The 24375-nt window shown below is 39.2% G+C and overlaps 1 protein-coding gene across 1 annotated transcript in view; it reads left to right on the top strand.

Moving 5' to 3' along the window:
* Positions 1–24375, top strand: part of LOC134347073 (lysine-specific demethylase 4C-like) — a 394026-nt gene that overhangs the window by 254453 nt on the left and 115198 nt on the right. Inside the window, exon 16 of the mRNA XM_063049177.1 lies at positions 15777–15832. Coding sequence (XP_062905247.1) covers positions 15777–15832 — 56 coding nt within the window. The remainder of the gene's footprint in view (positions 1–15776; positions 15833–24375) is intronic.

Raw genomic sequence — 24375 nt, 5'->3', positions numbered from 1 at the left:
TTACCATTAATTTATATGGGAAAAATTTGTGAGCGTTTGCAGACCGAAAAATAACCTACCAAATCATGCCAAATAACACATAAAACCTAAAATAACAGTAACATATTGTAAAAACAGGAATGATATGATGAATACACAGCTTATATAAAGTAGAAATACTTTTCTACAATCATTGCCGCACTGTTCTCCGTAGCGAAAATCTCACGCAAGCACTCTCGGCAGAAACACGGCGCAAGCGCTCTCCAAATCATACCAAATAACACATAAAAATACACAGCCGATATAAAGTAGAAATAATGTATGTACAGTGTAGTATCACTTACCAGAATCGGGACAGCGCCGAGCACACTGATGATGGTGTGTTAGGCTGAGTCGTCGGAGGTTGGGGTGGTGCAGTGGCCCACACCCTCTGGGCAGCAAACTGATACCGATCCGCGAAGCATGCAGGGGTACAGTGGTAGCAGGGACGCACCCAGCACATCTTTAAGAAAAAAGCCGAAATAAACAAACTAATTAATTAGGTGCCGCCCGGCACGTAAATGTCGGCCCAGATCAGAGGTGACGCAATCGGCAATCGCCCCTGATCTGGGCCGACATTTACGTGCTGGGTGGCACCTAATTAATTAGCTTGTTTATTTCGGCTTTTTTTCTTAAAGATATGCTGGGTGCCTCCCGGCTACTGCTGCATTCTCCGCGAATCGGTATCTGTCCGCGGCCCGGGGGTTGGCGTGGTGGGACACTGGGGTGTCATCTCGTCGTCTGTTTCCATCAGGGCAGGCAGGTCATCTTCTTCTTCGCCTGCCTCGATGTCGAAGATCGAGGTTCGTCGTCTGCTGCGGCTGATGTGGAAAGCTTGCTTGACTGCTTAGCCTCGCACATTTTTAGATCATATAGTTCTTTGTAAGCACTCAAACCATCCTGCAAATATGTCCTAAACCAACGTACCCTTTCAAAATTAAAGTGTACTTTTATCATTGCAGCGAAAATCTCACGCAGTTGCTTCACGTTCAGTTCCTGGACGACTTCACTTTCGGTCCGTTTGCTACTACATTCAGTTTTGATTGTTATCTTTTCCTCTTTCAATTGCATCAGCTCTTCATCTATCAGTTCTTGGTCATGAGATGCCAAAACCTCTTCAACATCATCTTCGTCAACTTCCACAAGCCAAACTCACTGCTCACAGGCAAGTGTTTAAGCATTGCCGGCGGGAATGCCATTCCGAATCTGGGGGAGAGTGGCTGCTTGGGGCGCGTGCTGCTTTTTTTCTCACACTGCTTTTTTTGCACGCTGCCTTTTTTCGTAACAGTGAAAACACCTTCTGTTAGCGAAAACAGGTAACTAATGTAGGTCTTTCGTAACAGTGAGGGTTCGTAAAGCGAACATTCGAAAAGCGGGGGATACCAGTACCAGAAATCCCATGAGGGCCTCATCTTACAAACTCGGGCACAGACAGAGAAAATTCTATAAGATGTCATTGCTATTCAGATTTGAAGTGATCAATGGAAAGGTACCATTGCATCACATATGTATGTGTCTGGTAGTGGGTATCTCTTTTAAATGTGATTCTCACCATGTCCCCTTAGTATAGAGCAGAATTCTTTCTGCCTGTTTCTCACTTGGAAAAATGTGGGGATGAACATTGATCAGAAAATTACCAAAAGCAGGCAAGTAATTACTGAGATCTAAATAATTTGGCAAAAATGTTAAATCATCTGAATTGCTGAAGTCATGGATGTGGGAGATTACTCAGCATCCAAAAGGCACACAAAATCTACTTGTCTCGATAACCTCTTATACAATTCTGAATGCACTGAATGCCACCTCATATGAGATATCAGCTTGCCACACTGATAACCTGTGAACCATGCTGACCTTATATTGCATAACATTGAAGTAATGCCTCCTATGTTGACTATTTACCAAACAGAATGGCAATGCATTATAGTGTCCTGCCCATCATGTGGAGATCTCAATCTAGGATTTAAAAATCCAAGGCAGTTGCCTTTTTGATGCACTAACACCTGCAAGATGGACTTTAAGTCATCCATTATCCTCACTTGGAGTCTGTTTCCTTTGTAGACAAAAAATGTTTCTCTCTCTTCAATATTCAACAACCATAAATCATCACGAATAGCAAGAATCTGAAATTGTCATTTGTTCACATCTCTATGTTCTAATCATTTCAATGTTGCTTAATATTTCAGATATTTTTAGTTATTCAGTGAAGATGAAAACTTTGCAACTACTGTGTTGTGCACTGCCTTACTGTGTGGTTTTGCCTGTGGCATTGCTTATACAAAGTCCTCCTGCAAAACTACAGACAAGAGAGTGCATATTTGTCTTGGGCTGAAAAACGTTGCAGGTGGTCTTGAAGGAAGATGATCAGCACCTTCAGGCTTGGATGCTTTGCTTCACACTGCACTGTCTCAATGTGAATGTTAGAAATCTAGGCCAGCTGGTTGTAATTTTACATCTACCTGGCTGCAGTTGGAATCACAATGACAAGTGGTGCCATTGTGCGAAAGGTCACCAGAATTGTATTCCATCTATTCAATGGGACTGCCCGGGGGTGCTCAGTATGCTCAGCAATATGCTTCAGGACTGATAGCTGGAATGCCAGAACACCCTTGAAGATTATAGCACCAATTATTTTGAGTCATGAGTTTGCATTGCAAACTCTGAGCTTTATGGAACTATTCCGATGTTAGTTGGCTTTTGTTTGTACTGCAACCTATAGCATTGTATGTTGTTAGATCTTCGAATGGTAATTTGGAAATATCCAAAAAATAATCATAGAAACATAGAATCATAGAAAATAGGTGCAGGAGTAGGCCATTCGGCCCTTCGAGCCTGCACCGCCATTTATTATGATCATGGCTGATCATCCAACTCAGAACCCTGCACCAGCCTTCCCTCCATACCCCCTGATCCCTGTAGCCACAAGGGCCATATCTAACTCCCTCTTAAATATAGCCAATGAACTGGCCTCAACTGTTTCCTGTGGCAGAGAATTCCACAGATTCACCACTCTCTGTGTGAAGAAGTTTTTCCTAATCTCAGTCCTAAAAGGCTTCCCCCTTATCCTCAAACTGTGACCCCTCGTTCTGGACTTCCCCAACATCGGGAACAGTCCCCCTGCATCTAGCCTGTCCAATCCCTTTAGGATTTTATACGTTTCAATCAGATCCCCCCTCAATCTTCTAAATTCCAATGAGTACAAGCCTAGTTCATCCAGTCTTTCTTCATATGAAAGTCCTGCCATCCCAGGAATCAATCTGGTGAACCTTCTTTGTACTCCTTCTATGGCAAGGATGTCTTTCCTCAGATTAGGGGACCAAAACTGCACACAATACTCCAGGTGTGGTCTCACCAAGGCCTTGTACAACTGCAGTAGTACCTCCCTGCTCCTGTACTCGAATCCTCTCGCTATAAATGCCAGCATACCATTCGCTTTTTTTCACCGCCTGCTGTACCTGCATGCCCACTTTCAATGACTGGTGTATAATGACACCCAGGTCTTGTTGCACCTCCCCTTTTCCTAATCGGCCACCGTTCAGATAATAATCTGTTTTCCTATTTTTGCCACCAAAGTGGATAACTTCACATTTATCCACATTAAATTGCATCTGCCATGAATTTGCCCACTCACCCAACCTATCCAAGTCACCCTGCATCCTCTTAGCATCCTCCTCACAGCTAACACTGCCGCCCAGCTTCGTGTCATCCGCAAACTTGGAGATGCTGCATTTAGTTCCCTCATCCAAGTCATTAATATATATTGTAAACAACTGGGGTCCCAGCACTGAGCCTTGCGGTACCCCACTAGTCACTGCCTGCCATTCTGAAAAGGTCCCGTTTATTCCCACTCTTTGCTTCCTGTCTGCTAACCAATTCTCTATCCACATCAATACCTTACCCCCAATACCGTGTGCTTTAAGTTTGCACACTAATCTCCTGTGTGGGACCTTGTCAAAAGCCTTTTGAAAATCCAAATATACCACATCCACTGGTTCTCCCCTATCCACTCTACTAGTTACATCCTCAAAAAATTCTATGAGATTCGTCAGATGATTTTCCTTTCACAAATCCATGCTGACTTTGTCCGATAATTTCACCGCTTTCCAAATGTGCTGTTATCACATCTTTGATAACCGACTCTAGCAGTTTCCCCACCACCGACGTTAGGCTAACCGGTCTATAATTCCCCGGTTTCTGTCTCCCTCCTTTTTTAAAAAGTGAGGTTACATTAGCCACCCTCCAATCCTCAGGAACTAGTCCAGAATCTAACGAGTTTTGAAAAATCATTACTAATGCATCCACTATTTCTTGGGCTACTTTCTTAAGCACTCTGGGATGCAGACCATCTGGCCCTGGGGATTTATCTGCCTTTAATCGCTTCAATTTACCTAACACCACTTCCCTACTAACATGTATTTCGCTCAGTTCTTCCATCTCACTGGACCCTCTGTCCCCTACTATTTCTGGAAGATTATTTATGTCCTCCTTAGTGAAGACAGAACCAAAGTAATTATTCAATTGGTCTGCCATGTCCTTGCTCCCCATAATCAATTCACCTGTTCAATTGCCCATAATCAGCAGGTTATGTGCAAAATATGGGCTGAAATCCCAGTTACTCCTGGACTCTTATTTATACTTCGTAGCAGGCTGGACAGTGCCCCATCTGTCACCATGTGCATGTTTATCAGCGTCTGTCCAGAAGCTGATGCATAACAGTCCTCACTGAATCATATAGGGCAGAACTAGTGCATAACCTCCAGTGATCTGACACGTGCTATGCTTTTCCATGGCCAGCTGAATTATTTTATGAACTTCTCACTTATAAATTAGCTTCAATAAAATGCAGGATGCTAAGATCATAACTAATGAAAGCCAGCAACAGATGAAGTTCACTGCTGCCTTCCTCCGCTGACTGTTGTGACAAGGTGTTATGTGTTGGGTATCTGAATGTACAGTAGGTGAGGAATGTGCACATTTGAGAAAGCCTTGTTTGAACTATCTATAATGTGAGAAAGTGAATTATATAGGAAACCATTGTTCTTGTCAATAATGTCAAGAACATGCTGGCTTCTAGTTCTGTGATTTTAAGACCTATGAAGAGTTGGTACTTCTGTCAAATCTGACACTGTAGTAGTCTGCATTTGAGTTAGTCTGCCCAGAGGGAGAGAGTGATAAAAACATTGTACTAAGATTATACAGCACAGAATTGGGCCCTTTGGCCCATCTGGTCCATGTCAACAAAGACCCCCCCCCCAAATTCAGTGGGTTAGGTAGCATCTGAACAAGAGTTAACATTTCAGGTTGAAGTTCTGAGTAAGGGTCTTTGACTCAAAACATTATTTCATCTTCCCTAGATGCTGCCTAACACTTTTTGTTTTTATGTCAGATTTTCAGCTGCTTTACATTTTTTACTTTCACAGAGGAATATGAATTTGTACTATTCCTAAAACAACGACTATCCAATTTATGCAAATTACTCCATCCCTGGTCTTGAGACGGGTCCTCACCAACGCAAGAAGCAAAGCCAGAATTCTGTCTTAAGGCACTTTCAATAGCATTCCACACCAGACTATGGGCCATCTACCTTTAACGCTATTTTCTAATATCTAGTTACATACTACTTTTTCCAAAATATACTTTATTTTTAAGAAGAACTAATATTTCATTCCTTTGATAATAATGTTGAAGACTACACTTTTCACAGTCTGCAGAAAAGTTCTATGATCAAACAGAAAAGCTACAGTTTGAAGTCTTTAATCCTCCAAGAGAGTTTTTAACACCAATCATACAGGGCAATGTCGTGGTACATGAGAATTGTTTTTACACACTGAATGAAGAATTTGAACCCAGGACACACTGAAATTGCAGACTGAATCAAAATTATAGCTAAAGGCTAAAGCATACTCAATGATATATTAGTTGAAAGGAGCATTCTGCACTTGACAGAGCAGCAAGACCAAAAATCAAAACAATTGGTGCCAGCAACACCAGACTGAACTTGCCTCATGGCCAATGTCTGTTCCAAAGCAAAGGGAAAAATAATACAATTTCAGCTGATGAGTTCTGAAAAAGCTAGTCCTGCAATATCCCCAAATAATGTAATTGATCTGATTCACATTATTTGGGATACAAATAAAATAATAACCGGGTATGGCACAGAAGCTGATGATTTAGCCTTTACAGTCTTGTACTGGCTGTACGTATGCTCAATTTTGCTGGTCCCTGTCCCCATAATCTTGCAAATTTTTTTCCTTTAAGATACTTAAATAACTCTCTTTTGCACACTTCAACTGAATCAGGTTCCACTCTTATCCCTGACAGTGCACTCCACATCCCAATCACTCACTGTAATTACACTTTTGTCCTGCTATTTTTGGTTCTTTTGCAATCTCTTTCGTTTGTGATCCCTGGTTCTTGACCTCTCTACCTGCTCTGTCAATACTTCTCATGTTTTGTTTTAATACCATGATTAGATCTTCATTTAAGGGGAGAGGGGGAAAGTTTAAAGGAAGTTTAGGGAGCAAGTTTTTCACGCAGAAAGCTGTAGGGTCTGGAAAGGGCTGCCAGGGGTAGTGGTGGAAGCAGCTACGATAGAGATGATTGAGGCTTTTGGGTAGACACACAAATATGCAGGTTATGGAGGGAAATGCATTATATAGGTTTCCCCCGCCATCCGAAGGTAGAGCGTTCCTATGAAACGGTTCGTAAACCGAAATGTCGTAAAGCGAAGAAGCAATTACCATTTATTTATATGGGAAAAATTTGTGAGCGTTCGCAGACCTAAAAATAACCTACCAAATCATGCCAAATAACACATAAAACTTAAAATAACAGTAACATATAGTAAAAGCAGGAATGATATGATAAATACACAGCCTATATAAAGTAGAAATACTTTTCCACAATCATTACTGAACTGTACTCCGTAGCAAAAATCTCACGCAAGCGCCATCGGTAAAAAATCTCACGCAAGCGCTGTTGGCAAGAACACTCTCACCAGTAACCTTTAAGCTATGAAGCTGCCAAATCATACCAAATAACACGTAAAAATACACAGCCTATATAAAGTAGAAATAATGTACGTACAGTGTAGTATCACTTACGGGAATTGGGAAGATAGCTTGCCGAGCACACTGATGATGGTATGTTAGACTGAGTCGTCGCAGGCTGGGGTGATGCAGTGGCCCCCACCCTCCAGGCCGCCGAGTGATACATTGCCGTGAAGCATGCAGGAATGCAGCGGTAGCCGGGAGGCACACAGCACGTCTTTAAGAAAAAAACCGAAACAAACATGCTAATTAATTAGGTGCCGATTTCCAATTGCATCATCTCTGATCTGGGCCGACAATTACGTGTCAGTGGCACCTAATTAATTAGCATGTTTTTTTCTTAAAGATGTGCTGTGTGCCTCCCGGCTACCGTTGCATTCTCCGCAAATCGGTATCTGTCCGTGGCCTGGGGGTTGGGGTGGTGGGACACTGGGGTGTCATCTCGTCATCGTCTGTTTCCATTAGAGCAGGCAGCTCATCTTTTTCTATCTCTGCCCACCTCGATGTTGAATGTCGAGGTTCGTCGTCTGCTGTGGCTGATGTGGGAAGCTTGCTTGACTGCTGAGCATCGTGCATTTTTCTATCACACAGTTCTTTGGAAGGACTCAAACTATCCTGCAAATATCTCCTAAACCGACGTACCCTTTCAAAATTAAAGTCGTACTGTATCATTACTCATTCGGTTTCGATTGTTATCCTTTTTTCTTCCAATTGCTTCGGCTCTTCATCTGTCAGTTCTTGGTCATGGGATGCCAAAACCTCTTCAACATCATGTTCGTCAGCTTCCACAAGCCAAACTCACGTTGTCCTTACTTCGTTCACCACGATAAAATGCTTAATTATGTCTAGTTTTACGCTAAGTGTAACACCCTTACGAGCTCTTTCAGGCTTTTCCGATACCATAGAACTCATCTTGCAAATGGCTGCTCACAGGCTTATGTTTAAGCAATGCCGGTGAGAATCCGGGGGAGAGTGGCTGCTCGGGGCATGCACTGCCTTTTATTGCATGTTGATTTTTTATCGTGCGCTGCTTTTTTTTTGTAACAGTGAAAACACCTTCTGAAAGCAAAAAACAGGGTACTAATGTAGGTCTTTTGTAACAGTGAGGTTTCATAAAGCGAACATTCGAAAAGCAGGGGACACCTGTATACAGACAGTAGACATTTAATTTGACATTATGTTTGGTGTAGACATAGTTGGCTAAAGAGTCTTTTCCCGTGTTGTACTGTTCTATGCTCTGCAAAAAACCTGCGTTGCAAGGAAAGTAACTTCAGTTTCTTGGGTCTACACATATAATTTTAGTCTGTTACTTCTGGAACCATCTTGCAGTCTTAGAGATTCAGACTTTATCTAAAATGTGACACCCGGAACTGGGCACTGTGCTTTATTTGTGGCTAAACCAGTATTTTATAATGCTCTTGTATTCCTCACTTTAAATCATAGATTCCGATATGCTTTTTAATGACTTTCTCAACTTGCTCTGTCACTTTCTTGAACTACATACATATATATTCTTGGAACACTCTGTTCCCATATCAGTTTTGGCATTATATTAAGTTTCATCACAGTTTTACTCAAATGTAAAACATCTTGCAGATCTTGGTTTTAGATTTTAACTTGCCATTCCAGCATCTCAACAAAGTCAATTGCTCAAACAACAGGAATTCTGCAGATGCTGGAAATTCAAGCAACACACATCAAAGTTGCTGGTGAACGCAGCAGGCCAGGCAGCATCTCTAGGAAGAGGTACAGTCGACGTTTCAGGCCGAGACCCTTGCTGCTGCCTTTTCACTTCCGTACAAAGTTTTGTGTCATCTGCAAGTTTGGAACAGTGTCCTGAACATTGAATCATACATGTATTTTAAGAAAAGCAGTTGTTCAATTATCAACCTCTGAACTGTTTCCTCCAATCCAAAGAAACAAGTTTCACCATTATTCTTTTCCTTGTTACTCAACCAATTTTATATCCACTCTGCTGTAGCTTCTACTACCTAGCAGCTCTCAATCTTGATGACGATCCTGTCATGTGGTACCTGATCACTTTTGGAAGTCCATGCATATAACCTGAACTGTTCTACCTTCAATTACCCTCTCTGATTCTTCACTTGAAAATTCTACAAGTATAATTTTAAAGATTACTGAAACATAAAACAATTTCTGGGATATATCTATAATATTTTCGTACAGTGTTGAACATATTGAAAGAAGCAGTCTGTCTAGAAATTAATTTGTATACAGAAAAAATGGCCTACAATGATGCTCAATAAGTATCGATGCCAGTTTAATTTAATTACCTTATTGTGTGATTTTTGTGCACTTGAGAGACATCGATCACAATATTTTTCCTATTAGCACATAGTAACCAGAGTAATTTCAGGACTTGTACACCTGAAAGTAATCAATGTTAATTACTTTCAGGTCTGCATCTGTAGAAGGAAGGTTTTCAAATCTCTTACTAGCTCTTCTTTCAGTTAGTCCTGACGAAGGGTTTCGGCCCGAAACGTCGACTGTACCTCTTCCTAGTGATGCTGCCTGGCCTGCTGCGTTCACCAGCAACTTTTATCTGTGTTGCTTGAAATTCCAGCACCTTCAGATTTCCTCGTGTTTGTATAGAAGCGAGGTAACCATTTTATTCAGCAATTGTGCACTGATAAACTTGCACTGCAACCCTACCACCAGAACCCAACATCTGATTTCATTTGCACTAACTACAAAATATTAGTGGAAGAAATGGAGAACTAGAGAAACCCTGTGTGCTGGATAGCCCACGAAGCCTCTGAAAGCTAGAACAAAATTCAGTTGGCCCTCCTTATCCACAGGGGATTGGTTCCGGGACCCCTCCGCAGATACCAAAAAACGCTGATGCTCAAGTCCCTTATTTAACCTGTCTCAGTGTGGTGGACTTTAGGACCCAGCTGAGCTCTGAATCCGCAGTATTTCTGTTCACAAAAATAATCACGATCACGATTGAAAATAAAGTGGAAAAAATAAAGCTATCGGAATGAGGTGAAACGCCATCGGTCATTGGAAAAGCGTTAGGCTACAGTCGGTCAACGATTGGAACAATTTTAAACGATAAAGTGAGAAAAGCCCTGCCCTGATGAAAGCGACAATTATTACTAAGCAATGCAGTGGTTTAATTATTGATATACATACGTTTCTTAAGTGTTTATATGCTTAGAACGGTAAAATATATACTAAGACAAACGTTTGACTGACGCTAAATAATACCGGATGTACCTGTTCCGACTTACTTAGTAAGAGAACTTATGGTTTTTTTCCGACCCCGATTTGCAGTAACCTACACACATCCTCCCGTATACTTTAAATTATCTCTGGATAATACCTAATACAATGTAAATGCTATTGAAGTAGTTGTTATACTGTATTGTTTAGGGAGTAATGACAAGAAAAAAGTCTGTACATGCTCAAACAACAAGTGCTGGAGAGAGAATTTCCGGGTTTTCCCGATCCGCCGTTGGTTGAATCCGCGCATGCGGAACTCGTGGATAAGGAGGGCCGACTGTCGTAGGGTGGCTTTGGTGTCAATGCTCACGGTGCTACCTCAAGGGCCTAATCCAATTGCCCAAGAAGGGTAGTAATCTTGCATTTATTCACAGTGTGGGAAGTCTTCTAACTAGTTCACTGCCAGATTTATGCACTTAGCTCCTCTCTAGTGCAAGCACAAAATGTTTAACCCCAAAAAAGCTTAGGCATAATATCAGTGGCATTGCCTCAGAATATATTTCATGATATTATTTCTAAGAGGAACAGGTATGTATTCAGTATGCTCGTTAATGTTTATCTCGCACTCTTGCAAAGGAAACATGATCTAACCCTTGTCACAGTGCTGTGTATGAAAGCTCAGTGTACATAAATTGGCCATACTGTTGCCTAGAGTTCAAAATATCTTCACTGGCTGTTGAACACTTCAGGTCATTCTGAAGAGATTTGAAAGGCTTTATATAAATACAAATAGTTTTTTAAAATTCCAAAACAGGTTGGTAATGTTTATTTAATGTTTTTTTTAAAATTTCATACTAATAATAAATGGTGTGATTGTTGTGGGAAAATAACATTTGTAGCATATTTACTCTGATTGTTCTTACACTTGCAAATAGATGATTCAAACTTTCTGCTTAACATATAGAGCAAGACATTTTTTATGTATTATCAGAAACTTCAGTATATACACAGTCAGATAAAAGTGGCTTTGTGATTAGTCATTATTGACATCGCTGGCCCTGTGCTTTGAAGACCTTACTTCCGCTAAAGCCTCTACAGGAGAAAGGAAGCTGTTGTTCTTCCAGGATTGAATGTGTAGTAAGGTCAAACTAACAGTGTCCACCTCTGCATTCCTCATAAGGGATCTTAGTGGTTTACATTGTGCTTGTGGTAAATAACGGCAGAGGGGAGGATGTGGATCCTATACTATTTCAGTCCTGATTACTCATTATCATGAGAACTAATTCCAGTCAACTCTCCCAGACTGACAACTATCTAAAAAAGGCAGTGTGCACGTTTTCAATGTCTTTATTCATACAGCAATTAACCCTTCGATGCTGCTTATCTTCATTTACAGAAAATAAACCAGAATATTATGCATCTACAATCAAAATCAATTTTGCTGCATTACAAAATATGTCAACTTCTCTGAATTTTTGTTTGAATCTGTCCCCATTTGCCTGTTCAGTGACCGCATTGCACTTGCAACTTGTAACTGCAGAAGAACTGATTGATATTCAGAGTTGTTAAAAAAAAATACAGTGGATTCTGGTTAATTGGGGCACATCAGTGTCTATACATTTTGGTCCAATGAACCAGCCACTCCAATTATCTGAAAATTCATGGAAATATTTAAAAAGGTGCTTAAAAAAAGTCAAACTACCATTTTACTGGTAGCAAATTATGTATTTAAATGAAATGCATAACAAATTAAAATACTACCTATACTACTACAGAACTATAAAACTTTGTAATAGTTCCTGATTTTTTATCGATAGAGGAATTTATCCCATGTATACTGGTGTGCTTTTTTTTAAATGTTGTAAATGACCAAAATCAGTGTAAATACCTAGTATAGATAATGGGCTGCTTTCATACAATGCTATGGATGATTGCATCCTCCAAATCTTAACTTAAATTGTAACATTCAAGATAATTATTGATACCTTCAAGTTCTTCGTAGGTCCTGACTTGTTGAAGTAGTGAAATAGTTTCATTTTCACTCTTGGCCATTTCTGGCATCTCCAAGCCTGAATTCTCGAAACCACAGTGAGCAAAGCACTGCTTAATTGTCTTGCTTATTTCTCTTCAACTATAAGTGACAAAAATCACTGTTTTTGAATACAAGCACACACAATAGAAGCTGTTTTGAAAACTGTTTGCTCTAAATACCACACAAGTGCACGCTAGTGTCTGATGTTAGAAACTGTTTGGCTATAAATTCCTGTTCAATTAAGTGGCATATAAATGAGGGAATCCCATTTTCTTGATTTGTTGTTGTTGTTTACGAATTGACCCAAATAAGCAGCTTCCCTGATTCAGTGATGGTCCAATTAACCTGAATCCACTCAAAATGCTGAAGGAACTCAGCAGGTCAGGCAGCATCTACAGAAATGAACAAACTGTCGATGTTTCAAGCTGAGACCCTTCTTCAGGACTGGAAAGAAAGGGGGAAGATGCCAGAATAAAAAAATTGGGGAGAGGGGAAGGAGGACCAGCTAGAAGGTGAACCCAGGTAGTGGGAAAGATAAAGGACTGGAGATGAAGGAATATGATAGGAGAGGAGAGTGGATCATGGGAGAAAGGAAAGAAGGAGGGGCACTGGGGTGATGATAGGTAGGTGAAGAGAAGATAAAAGAGATTAATGTGGGGAATAGAAGAAGAGAGAAGGGGGACAGAAAAAAAAACTATTACTTTTTTATTCTGGTGTCTTTTGCTTCCTCTCCAGCCCTGAAGAAGGGTCTTGGCCAAAACGTCGACTATTTATTCATTCCATAATGCTGCCTGACCCACTAAGTTCTTACAGCATTTTGTGTGTGTTGTTCCGGATTTCTACCATCTGTAGAATCTTTCGTTTTTATAACCAGAATTCACTGTATTCAATTCATGATTCAATTGCCTTTTAAGTCTCCCTCAAATTAAAACAAATCTAGTTACTCTAAGAGTTATGAACAGCTTGTAACCTGTTTTAATTATTCTTAGATTTACACGGTTGTGATACAAAGTTTGACAATGCTCATTTACTGTAGATTATAAAGGCTATGTTTTGATGTACACCAGGAAACATGGCTTGCCCATGCATTGCGTTTCTTCTTGTCAAGGTGTCATTTGAGGCAATTGCACTGTTAGCATAGGTACTAATGCTTTATTGCAGGTGTTAAACATTAAATTCATTTCTATGGATAAACTTAAATCAGGAATATTGTGATTTAGTTTATGTTTGCTGGCAGTTGGAATGGCATACGCATAATCAGAACTTCATAATTTATTTTGCTTTTTTAAAAACACTGTGGCCACTTCACATCATTACCCCCGTGCGCCCCAATCCATACCACAGGATGAAAGTTTCTTACAAATATTTTGAAGTTAGAACACTGACTGTCTGGCCTCGCTAGGAGCAATCACTGACCCTTTGGCCCCATTGGGAGCGATTACTAACCCTCTTGCCCCGTTGGGTGTGATCACTGACCCTCTGGCCTCCATTAGCAGCGATCGTTGCCCCTTTGGCCCTATTGGGTGTGATTGCTGACCTTCTGGCCCCATTGGGAGCGATCGCTGACCCTCTGGCCCCATTGGGTGTGATCATTGACCCTCTGGCCTCCATTGGCAGCGATCACTGACTTTCTGGCCCCATTGGGAGAGATCGCTGACCCTCTGGCCCCATTGGGAGTGATCACTAACCCTCTGGCCCCATTGGGAGTGATCACTAACCCTCTGGCTTCCATTGGCAGTGATCGTTGACCCTCTGGCCCCATTGGGTGTGATTGCTGACCCCCTGGCCCCATTGGGAGCGATTGCTGACCCTCTGGCCCCATTGGATGTGATTGCTGACCCTCTGGCCTCTTTGGGAGCGATCACTGACCCTCTAGCCCCATTGGGAGTGAACACTGACCCTCTAGCCCCATTGCGAGCGATCGCTGACCCTCTGGCCCCATTGGGTGTGATCATTGACCCTCTGGCCTCCATTGGTAGCGATCGTTGACCCTCTGGCCCCATTGGGTGTGATCATTGACCCTCTGGCCTCCATTGGCAGCGATCGTTGACCCTCTGGCCCTATTGGGAGTGATTGTTGACCCTCTGGCCCCATTGGAAGCGATCATTGACCCTCTAGCCCCATTGGGTATGATCACTGACCCTCTGGCCCCATTGAGAGCGATCCCTGACCCTCTGCCCCCTTTGGGAGTGATCACTGACCCTCTATCCCCATTGGGAGTGAACACTGACCCTCTAGCCCCATTGGGAGCGATCCCTGACTCTCTGGCCCCATTGGGTGTGACCACTGACCCTCTGGCTTCCATTGGCAGCGATCACTGACCTTCTGGCCCTGTTGGGAGTGATCACTGACCCTCTGGCCTGGTTGGGTGTGATAACTGACCCTCTGGCCCTGTTGGGAGCAATTGCTGACTCTCTGGCCCCATTTGGGAATGATCGCTGACCCTCTGGCCCCTTTGGGAGCTATCACTAACCCTCTGGCCCCATTGAGTGTGATCACTGATCCTCTGGCCTCCATTGGCAGCGATCACTGGCTCTCAGGCTCCATTGGGAGTGATTGCTGACCCTCTGGCCCCATTGGGAGCGGTCACTGACCATTTGGCCTCTGTTGGGAGTGATCGCTGACCAGGTTAGAATGCCTGTACCTCGATGCTTCAATCTTCCTCGCTGCTTCAAGATGGAGCTGTTTGTGACTGTGCATCCCATCTTTGTTTTTTTCTGTAAGTCAGCTTGTGTTCATGGTCCTTTTTGGGTTCTTATCTCTGATTTGCATGAGGCAGAGCATTGCACTGGATACTTCGATCGAGGTCCAAACTATACGTCACAGGCACTAACAGTTTCTGTAACACAAACAATACCAAAAGAACAAGTGGAAGGCCTAGAAAAACTGAAATAATTTAAAAGATTTGCTATCTGGAAAATGTCGCCCAAGAAATCATTCACTGGTGCCATCTTGACCAGAAGATCACTGTCAATTGTGACTATTTTGAGAAGTTTCTGGTTGCGTTTTGTAAGAATCTGTTTTCATGTTTTCCTGCTTCCATTTTATATGTGCTCCATCCTTTTATTTTTCTACTGTTGCTGTATATTTTTGTGATGCAGAGCTTTGCAGCAACTAAATAGGCAAAGGTTATGATACTTCCTTAACTCATTGTTGATTATTCCAGCATTCTTTTTCAGATTATGGAAAACAGCAACAGTTTTCATCCTTCCACTTGAGAAATAATGAATCTCAAATGTACTATTTTGACCAGTTGGTTTTGTAGATGGTTATATATGTTATATATGATTATATGGTTATATAATCGTCTTTTGTGAAGATGATAGTTGAGGTGTTTATATCAACTTCATATATATTAATAATTAATGATATTAAATTTCTTTTGAGAAGTTTTGTGAAGTTACAGCCCTGAGGAATTAATAATTGACTGTTTCTGTATTGGAAATCGTTGATAATATGATTTACTTTAATGTTTTTCCTTGTTTCTGCAGGATTGTTGTCTGTGCAATTTGAGGGGTGGTGCACTTAAACAGACTACTGATAATAGGTAAGCTATAGCTTTACAGTTGTAAAAATGTTTTGAATCGCCTGTAAAGCAACCTGAATTTTAAAAAACTGCTAGCCAGTGAGATAGAGATGAGACTCGCAGTACCCATAGCTAGAGTCTATTTTTAAAAAAGTCAATTTGTTCAGAAATCAGAGTTTGTTTCACAGTGAAAGAAACAGCATAGCAGTTAGCATGATGCTATTACAGCTCAGAGCATCGGAATTCAGAGTTCAATTCTGGCGCTGTGGAATTCAGAGTTCAATTCTAGCGCTGTCTGTAAGGAGTTTGTATGTACTCCCAGTGAACATGTGAGTTTCCTCTGGTTGCTACGGTTTCTTCCCACATTCTAAAGACGAACTGGTTAGTAGGTTAATTGGTCATTGTAAATTGTCCTGTAATTAGGCTAGGGTTAAATAGCTGGGTTCTGGACAGTATGGCTTGTTGGACCAGTAGGGCCTGTGCTGAGTCTTAAACAGAAATGTAACAAGTTTTCCCAATTAAACCAGAATTATTTCTTCCGGAAAGTGCAATAAGTGGAGAATGGGTGGGATATAAATTACGTGCAGACAGCTTAGAATCATATCTCTTGATTGATGAGGGAATTACCTCATCATCTTCACTCTCACTGACTATAAAGTTGTGACTAAATATAGCTTAGAGGGAATGTGGAGAATTTGAGTGAACAGGACAACCAGCAAGGCATCTTCATAATCAGTGGGACTTTGAGATTGGTAAACAAACAGGAAAAAGACCGAGAATATGAGTGAATTCAATATCTATTTAAGAATATAAAAGAAAGATAAATTAGAATAAAAACAAGAAAACAGAAAAAAGAAAAACACTCAAAGCACAGAATTTGATTTCATGTTAGTACTGGAAACTCCAAAACCTGAAGTAAGCAAATAGAAAGTTTGTGGTTTTTTTGGTGTTAGAGATTGATTGAGAACCTTTAATACTCACTGCATTATTGATAGATCTCATGCATTTGCAATAACAGGACTAAATTTCTTGAAATTTTAAAGATTTTTTAATGGGCAAACGTGGCAAGTTACTGATAACAAAACAACAAATTGGGGAGACTAAGGGAAAATTACTGTTTTATGCAGCCTTAATATTAAAGTGGACAGCAGCATTTGGATATTAATATTTGGCTATTTAATGCTTTCCTGGGGTTGCTGATTCTTTTTCCTGCACACAACCCCCCCGCCCCACCACTTCCACCAACCATTCCTTGGAATCAGCCAAGTGAACCACCGTTGCATCCCCTCCATGGGAAGTTTATCCTTTCTATGGTAACAAGTCCAAAATTTTAGATTCCAGGTTTAGTCTGTCAACATTTTGTTTTAATTGCTTAAAATTCTAATTTTAGATCTAAATGTCTATCCTAAAATAGCAATGTAGCTTTCACTTTTCTAATTTTTTTTGTACTTACATACTCACTTTCTGTGATTCCTGCACATAGATGCACAAGTTGCTCTTAAGTATCTATATTTCCTGGAACCTCAACTGAAAATTATTCTCCATTTCTTTCTTCTGAACAAGGCAAATAACTTCACATTTCTCCAAATTAACTTCCATGAACCATATTTTGCCTATTTGGCCTGTCAATATTTTTTTTTGCATTCTTTTTGCAGTGTATTTTCACTTAACTTGCATAAAAATAAGACACTCATTCTGTTTAGCTAGTTCCTTGATATGGATTATAAATAGCTGAAACCCAAGTTCTGATACTTGTGATGTAATACCAAGTACAATTTTCCAACATGAAAGTTACTTGCTTTCTTCCAATTGTCCTTTTCTGTCTGTTACCAGTCCATATAGTGTGCTAATGTAATATCAACAGTCTGGGTCTGCACTGATTTTATGTAATACCTTTGTACCTTGTTCATTACTTTCTGAAAATTTAAATACACTCCTTTTCCTCACCCCCTCACTCAACTAATCTTTCCTGCAAAGTTCAATTCAGAAAAAGCTACAATCCTGTATTACAAAAAAATGGACACTTAACCTTGCAATCTACCTCGCTGTGGTTGCACCTTATTACCTGCCTGCACTGCATTTGCTCTGTAACCTTAACACCTTACTACGTACGACCATAATAATTAACGATAAACAATTACCATTTCCCTTTCATAAACCAATGTTAACTCTGTCTAGCCACACAAATTTCTACATTATCTCTAATTATCGATTCTCACATTATTGTTTCTACTGATAACAAATCAATTGGTAATTCATTTATTTACTTCCTTCCTATTTCCTTGAAAATATAGATTACATTTACTTCCTGCTTTTTCTTAGGGATCCTCATAAAATCTAAGTAATTCTGGAATAAGCACCTTCTAAATAGCTATCTCTTTTAAATGCTAGTACTATGAGCTATCAGGAACATTGGATGTGTTGACTTTTAGATCTATTAATATGTGTCTGTTATATCTTGTATTAATGGTACTTATTTTATGCATCTCATTTTCACTAAATTCATGATTTGTCTGCACTTCTGGACTTATTGAGCCTGCTGCTCTGAAGAAAAAGAACTTTTAAATTGCTCTGCCCTTCCTTTTCTAATCTCTGAATGATTTCTTCTGTCACTGATGTAAATTCATTTTCAATGACAGCCTTCTTATTAAAAAACTACCAAGAGATTTACTGTCATTAGTTTGATTTTAGTTTTTGTTTCTGTTTTATCCTTTTTATTAATTTTATAGTCATTTTTTACAAAATGGAAAATTGGCCTAATTTTCAGGGTTTTGAATCTAGCCACAGATTAAACCTTTTTAAAGTCTACTGTGATACTAAACGTATGCCTTAGTTAGTGTATCATCTGTGATCCAATTGGTACTACGTTTATCTCTGAATTGGAATTTCTGGTTTCACCAAGATTACTGCATTCTCTTTGTCCCTTGTTCCACTACTTACCTGACCCATACACTTCTTTTAATGACATCTGTGGTTAGGGGCCTTTTAATTAATTTTTTGTTCTTCTTTATTGGCTACAAAATTATTTTTGAAGTCTTGTTGTTTTATTTTGTATTCTTTCTTGTGAAAGTTGGGGGTTGTTTTCCTTGTGAATTTTATGTATCTAATACCATGTGTCTTTGCTGCTGCTATAAGTAAGATTTTCATTGCCCTCTGCATTTATATAATTGTGCATATGGCAATAAACTCATTTTGATTTTAGATCTGGGTTTTACCAGATGTGATCCTTTGTACCAATGATCTCTAGCCCTTTGTTTATTCGCCCTGCCCTTAGTTAATCTGTTTTATTGTGCATGAATTCTACTTGTAACAAATGTTTCATAGCTCTGACAAGCCTGTTCTTTCCTGACCCTGACCCATTTTACATTTATATCCTGTTTACACTATTACTATTCTGACCTTAAGCTTTGAAATTTCTCTTAATGTTTATGGTTGCACTTATCCAATTCCTTGCGTAATCTGGGCACAACATATTGATGTAGCTATAAAGAAGGCAAGGTAGTGGCTATATTTCATTCAGAGTTTGAGGAGATTTGCTTTGTCAACTAAAACACTCGAAAACTCCTACAAATATACCGTGGAGAGCATTCTGACTGGCTGCATCACTCACTGTATAGGGGGTACGGGGATAGGGGGTCCACTGTACTAAGTCAGGTTCATCGTGGTTACCAAGACATCTTCAAGGAGCGGTGCTTTACGGAGCCAGGCCCATCTTTAAGGACCTGTGTCACCCAAGCCATTCCTTGTCCTCATTCCTACCATCAGAAAGGAGGTACAGAAGCCTGAAGGCACACACTCAATGAATCAGGAACAGCATCTTCCCCTCTGCCGTCCAATTTCTGAATAGACATAGAACCCAGGAACACTATCTCACCATTTTTAAAAAATGTCTTTTATTTTGTACCACTTATTTTAACTTAACTATTTAATATATACACACACTAATTCGGTTTTGTTTCTCTATATTTATTGATCATATATTTCATTGTGCTGTCGCCATAAAGTTAACAATTTTCGCAACTTACGCTGGTGATATTAAACCTGATTCTGATTCTGATAACCTTCCTTCATTATATGAAAGTCCTATCAACTGTACTTGTTATTCATTACCTGAGCAACTAATTAGTTTACTTGAAGTGGATTTTGATTACACATTATTATCTTGTGTCCTAATCTGCATTTTCCTGATTCTTATTCAACTCTTCCTGCCATACTTACCTATCACATTACACCTGTATTAATTTATTCATAGCATGGTTACCAATCCAGAGGTTATCATCTAGTATATTATCAATCATGCCTTTGTAACGAGGCTCCATATAGTTGAGAAACTCTTAAAAAATTTGAAATAGTAAGCCTTCTTCTCCTGGAGCAAAATGCTGGGATGAGATTTATATCTGGTTTATACAATTATAAATGGGTTGTTAGAATATAGATAAAATACATCTCCCTTTCTTTGGTGATTAGTAGAATCAATTTAAAATGATCACCCAGTATATGATCTTTTCTCATGTTCTATAGCATTATGTAGAAATAGGTGTGCATATTTACTATAAGGACTAATCAGCCTGCATTTCTGTTTATTTTACACACGTGGTGATATGAATCCCAAGTGCCTTCCCCATTTTTTAACTTCTTGACTTCAACTATTTATCAACATAAATAGAAACTGAGGCAGTGTATTCTACTGTTTGCAACTGCTCCACCATTCATGATTGAGATCATGGCTGATCTTTCATTATAGTGTAATTTTGCTTTAATCAATATCCTTAAGATTTCCTTGATGTACCCAAAATGTATCTGTTTGCACCTTGAATATCTGCCACAAATCCCCAAAGCTATCTTGGCTCCACAATTTCAGAGATTCATTGAACACACACAAAATGCTGGAGGAATTCAGCAGGCATGGCAGCATCTGTGGAAAAGAGTATACAGTCTGATGAAGGATCTTGGCCCAATCGTCAACTGTTTACTCTTTTCCATAGATGCTGCCTGACCTACTGAGCTCTCCAGCATTTGGTGTGTGTTGCTTGGATTTCTAGCATTTGCAAATTTTCTCTTGTTCCAGAGATTCATTGATATTTGGATTGCTATGAAAGCAAACCTGTTAATTAAAAGTTACCCCTGCTCCCTGTTTTAAACATATTGCGACTAGTAATATTTGTGCCCCATTTTCCCAACACTTAAGCTATAGAAAATAGATTGCATCTGTCCTGTCCTGTCCTATCATACTTTTCAACACGTAGTTATTCTGATTGAAAGGCTATGCAAAAGAAGTAAAGTAATGAATTTGAAGAGTTTTCATTTACTCAAGCCCAAAGTGACCATAGAATTTTACATCTGAATATCAAAGTAGCTGTGGACATAAGTATAACATAAATATCCCAGGTAATGAATTTGAAGAGTTTTCATTTACTCAAGCCCAAAGTGACCATAGAATTTTATATCTGAATATCAAAGTAGCTGTGGACATAAGTATAACATAAATATCCCACAGGAAATTCACAAGAAACTTCATAAAGAAATGGTTAAATCATGAAACTCCTACCATATTGAGTCGCTCAAGAAAAGAGTGTTGATACATTTAAGGAATGATTAAGTAAACAAATGAAAGGTATGGAGGGATTAGACTAGGGTGGACAAGGAAGTGAGAGAGTTGACCACGAGGAGGATAAATCTTCTTCTCCAATGAGCATATAAAAATGTAATGCACATGATATTATTGCATCTCCTGGCCTAATGAAAGCAACTCCAATTTAAAATTAGTTATATTTGTTTTTTTTTGTTTTACCAAGCAATATTCTAAAGAATTTGCTTGTCGATATATAGTTCGGTTAGAGATTATTGCTTTTAAAAGAAAATTGGGCAGGTATTAGTAATTATCTCCAGTGTTGTTATCTTTTGTGGCTCACTCTGGCTCCTTTTTATTAGATGTGGAAACGTTGGAATTGTTTGCCAGCTGATGAATTCATGGAAGACTGCAATATGTGTATTTAAGAAGCATCATTTTCATTTGTAGTGTAGCAATAACTGTGCTCAAGGCTCATTAAGTTACTGGTTTTTAACAAATGAGTCTCAATTCCAGTAATGCAATTCTGAGTAGCCTTTTAGGTCCTCAATGCTTTAGAACATTTGGGTGTTAATGGGAAGATCTATAGTTAAATGATTCATCAGTGGAACCATCTCATTGTAATATCAATAAGCTGAATTAAGGTTCCAGGAACTGGTTCTTGAAGGAGACTACAGTGGTTCAGGGACATATTTACATAAAATGTCATTTCCAGAGCCATTGGTCACTCTCCCTAGTGGCAGTCTAAGCTCACTGTTGTAGCAATGCAACTTTATCCACTTGTTCAGTTTACATTCAGTATGATTCGTTATTTTTATGGGGGTTTGATCTGAATTTATTTTTGCAGTCTATGAAAGATATATCATTCAGTTAATGTAAATGAGCCTTCGAGGCAGGTTAATTCTACTCTATGTGGAAAGCTATTTTTCATTTCCTGGAAGACTGCAGCATATAGTCAGGAACATATATTTGTCCATTTAAATGTTGCTGTCGCAGAAATTTCATTTTTCTCATCACTTTTCCCATGGGATGAAAGGGAAAAATTGCATAAAGCATTCAGATTAGTTTGAGATACAGTGTTAATATAGCTCCTAATAACCGTGAAGTTTCTGTAAGCTACCTCTGATGAGTCAAATGTCATATCATTATCATGATTAGTTTTAAAGAAACCAAGTTGTTAAAGAGTCAATCCAGCAAATTAAAGTATATTTTTGTTATACAGTATATGTGGATGTAATTGAATTTCATTGGTGAACCCATCTTCTATACATGATCAGCAAAAATTTGAACCAAAAGACAGAGAGGCTAGGTATATTTTACTGTTTAATAATCTGTTGTACTAAGATGTAAACATATTAATACAAATGATTTGCAATGCTTTTCCCGAGTACAAAGTAAACATTAATTATATGTTATTATTCTTAACAATTGAACTTATATAAAGGCCCAATTATTTCTCAGGTTTCAAGGCATCATCATTAACAACTACAGACAAATTATTGATGTTCTGCACAGACCAATGTCCAATACAATAGTTAACAAATACCTACAATTTGCTTGACTAAAATAGATCAAGAAAGATGGAGCCAAGCTTGTTCACCACACCTAATGGGACACAGTTACTGCCCTAAAATGTCTGCAACTATGTGCAAGTGTTTAGCTACATGGAGAAAGTATATCCTTAGAGAAAAGTATTTGTACAGTTTTATGATGTCACTTTTGGTGGAACCAATAAATAGATTGTGAAGTCAAAAGTTGAACTTATCATACAAAGGGACTGTTCAACAGCCTTACAATAATGGGGTAGAAACTGTACTTGAGCCTGATGGTATGTGCTTCCACACTTTTGCATCTTTTGCTTGATGGGATAGAGAAAGAAGAGAGAATGCCCAGGCTGGCCTCACTTCACAATCTACTTCATCCCATATAAGCTTGCAGCTTATTGTCTGCCTGCTCTTAATCTAACTGTAACACTTTCTTTCTGCATTCTGGTATGGCTTGTTCCTTTTACTGATATGATGAAATGGTCTCTATGGATGGTATGAAGATTTTCACTGTACTTCAGTACATGTGACAATAATAAATCAATTTATCAATTTATTCTTAAATAAAGCTACTGTTACGATGCTTGAAATAGAACAATCAATTTGTACATCACATGGTCACTAAATCTACAGCGAAATAATCTGTCATCTGAATGCAAAATATTGCCAGGACACTAGGAGAATGTCTTTGCATAGTGTATTACTTTATATTCACTTGGTTAATGTACAGTGGTTAATGGCAGATGTACCTGATTAATGACAAATGTTTAATGTTGAATCTGAAAAAAGAAGGCATAAGAGACTGAATGAATAACATTATAGTCATAATAGAAAATAACCATTAAAAGAAAAAAAACCACTATGCATGAAAAAGGAGATGCTGCAACTTGTGTTTTTCCCTCAGGTGCTCCAGCTGTCTTCCTTTATAACAAGTGAATGGATGCTTGGTGCACCTCAAGTTTCAAACTCTAGACAATGGCTTTTTTCCCTCCCACACTCGTGTCACTTGTACATTTTTGGCTTCCATAACTTACAACTAATTTAGATAAATGTGACTATAAATTTCTCAGTTAGCAAATTCTGCCAGTAATCTTCAATTTTATAAAGTTTTATCATTTCAGAATTAATAGGAAATAAACTTAAGTTTTTTTCTCTTCACAGAGGATTGTTTGGGAAAAACTCAAGTTTCCAAGGATGACACTAAATAGAGTCAAAGAAAAGTACAGCACAGAAACAGGCCCTTTGGCTCATCTAGTGCAAGCAGAAAGCATTTAAACTGCCTACTCCCATCGACCTACACCAGGACCGTAGTCCTCCACACCCCTACTATCCATGTACCTATCTAAAATTATCTTGTACATTGAAATTGAGCTGGCATGTACCAATTGATCTCACTATCCTCTGAGTTTCCCCTCATGCTCCTCTTAAACTTTTCACCTTTCAAGCTTAAC

This window comes from Mobula hypostoma, chromosome 5 (assembly GCF_963921235.1).
Source record: "Mobula hypostoma chromosome 5, sMobHyp1.1, whole genome shotgun sequence".
Lineage (NCBI taxonomy): Eukaryota > Metazoa > Chordata > Chondrichthyes > Myliobatiformes > Myliobatidae > Mobula > Mobula hypostoma.
The sequence above is the reverse complement of the archived record's forward strand: the minus strand, read 5'-3'. Positions and strand labels throughout refer to the sequence as shown.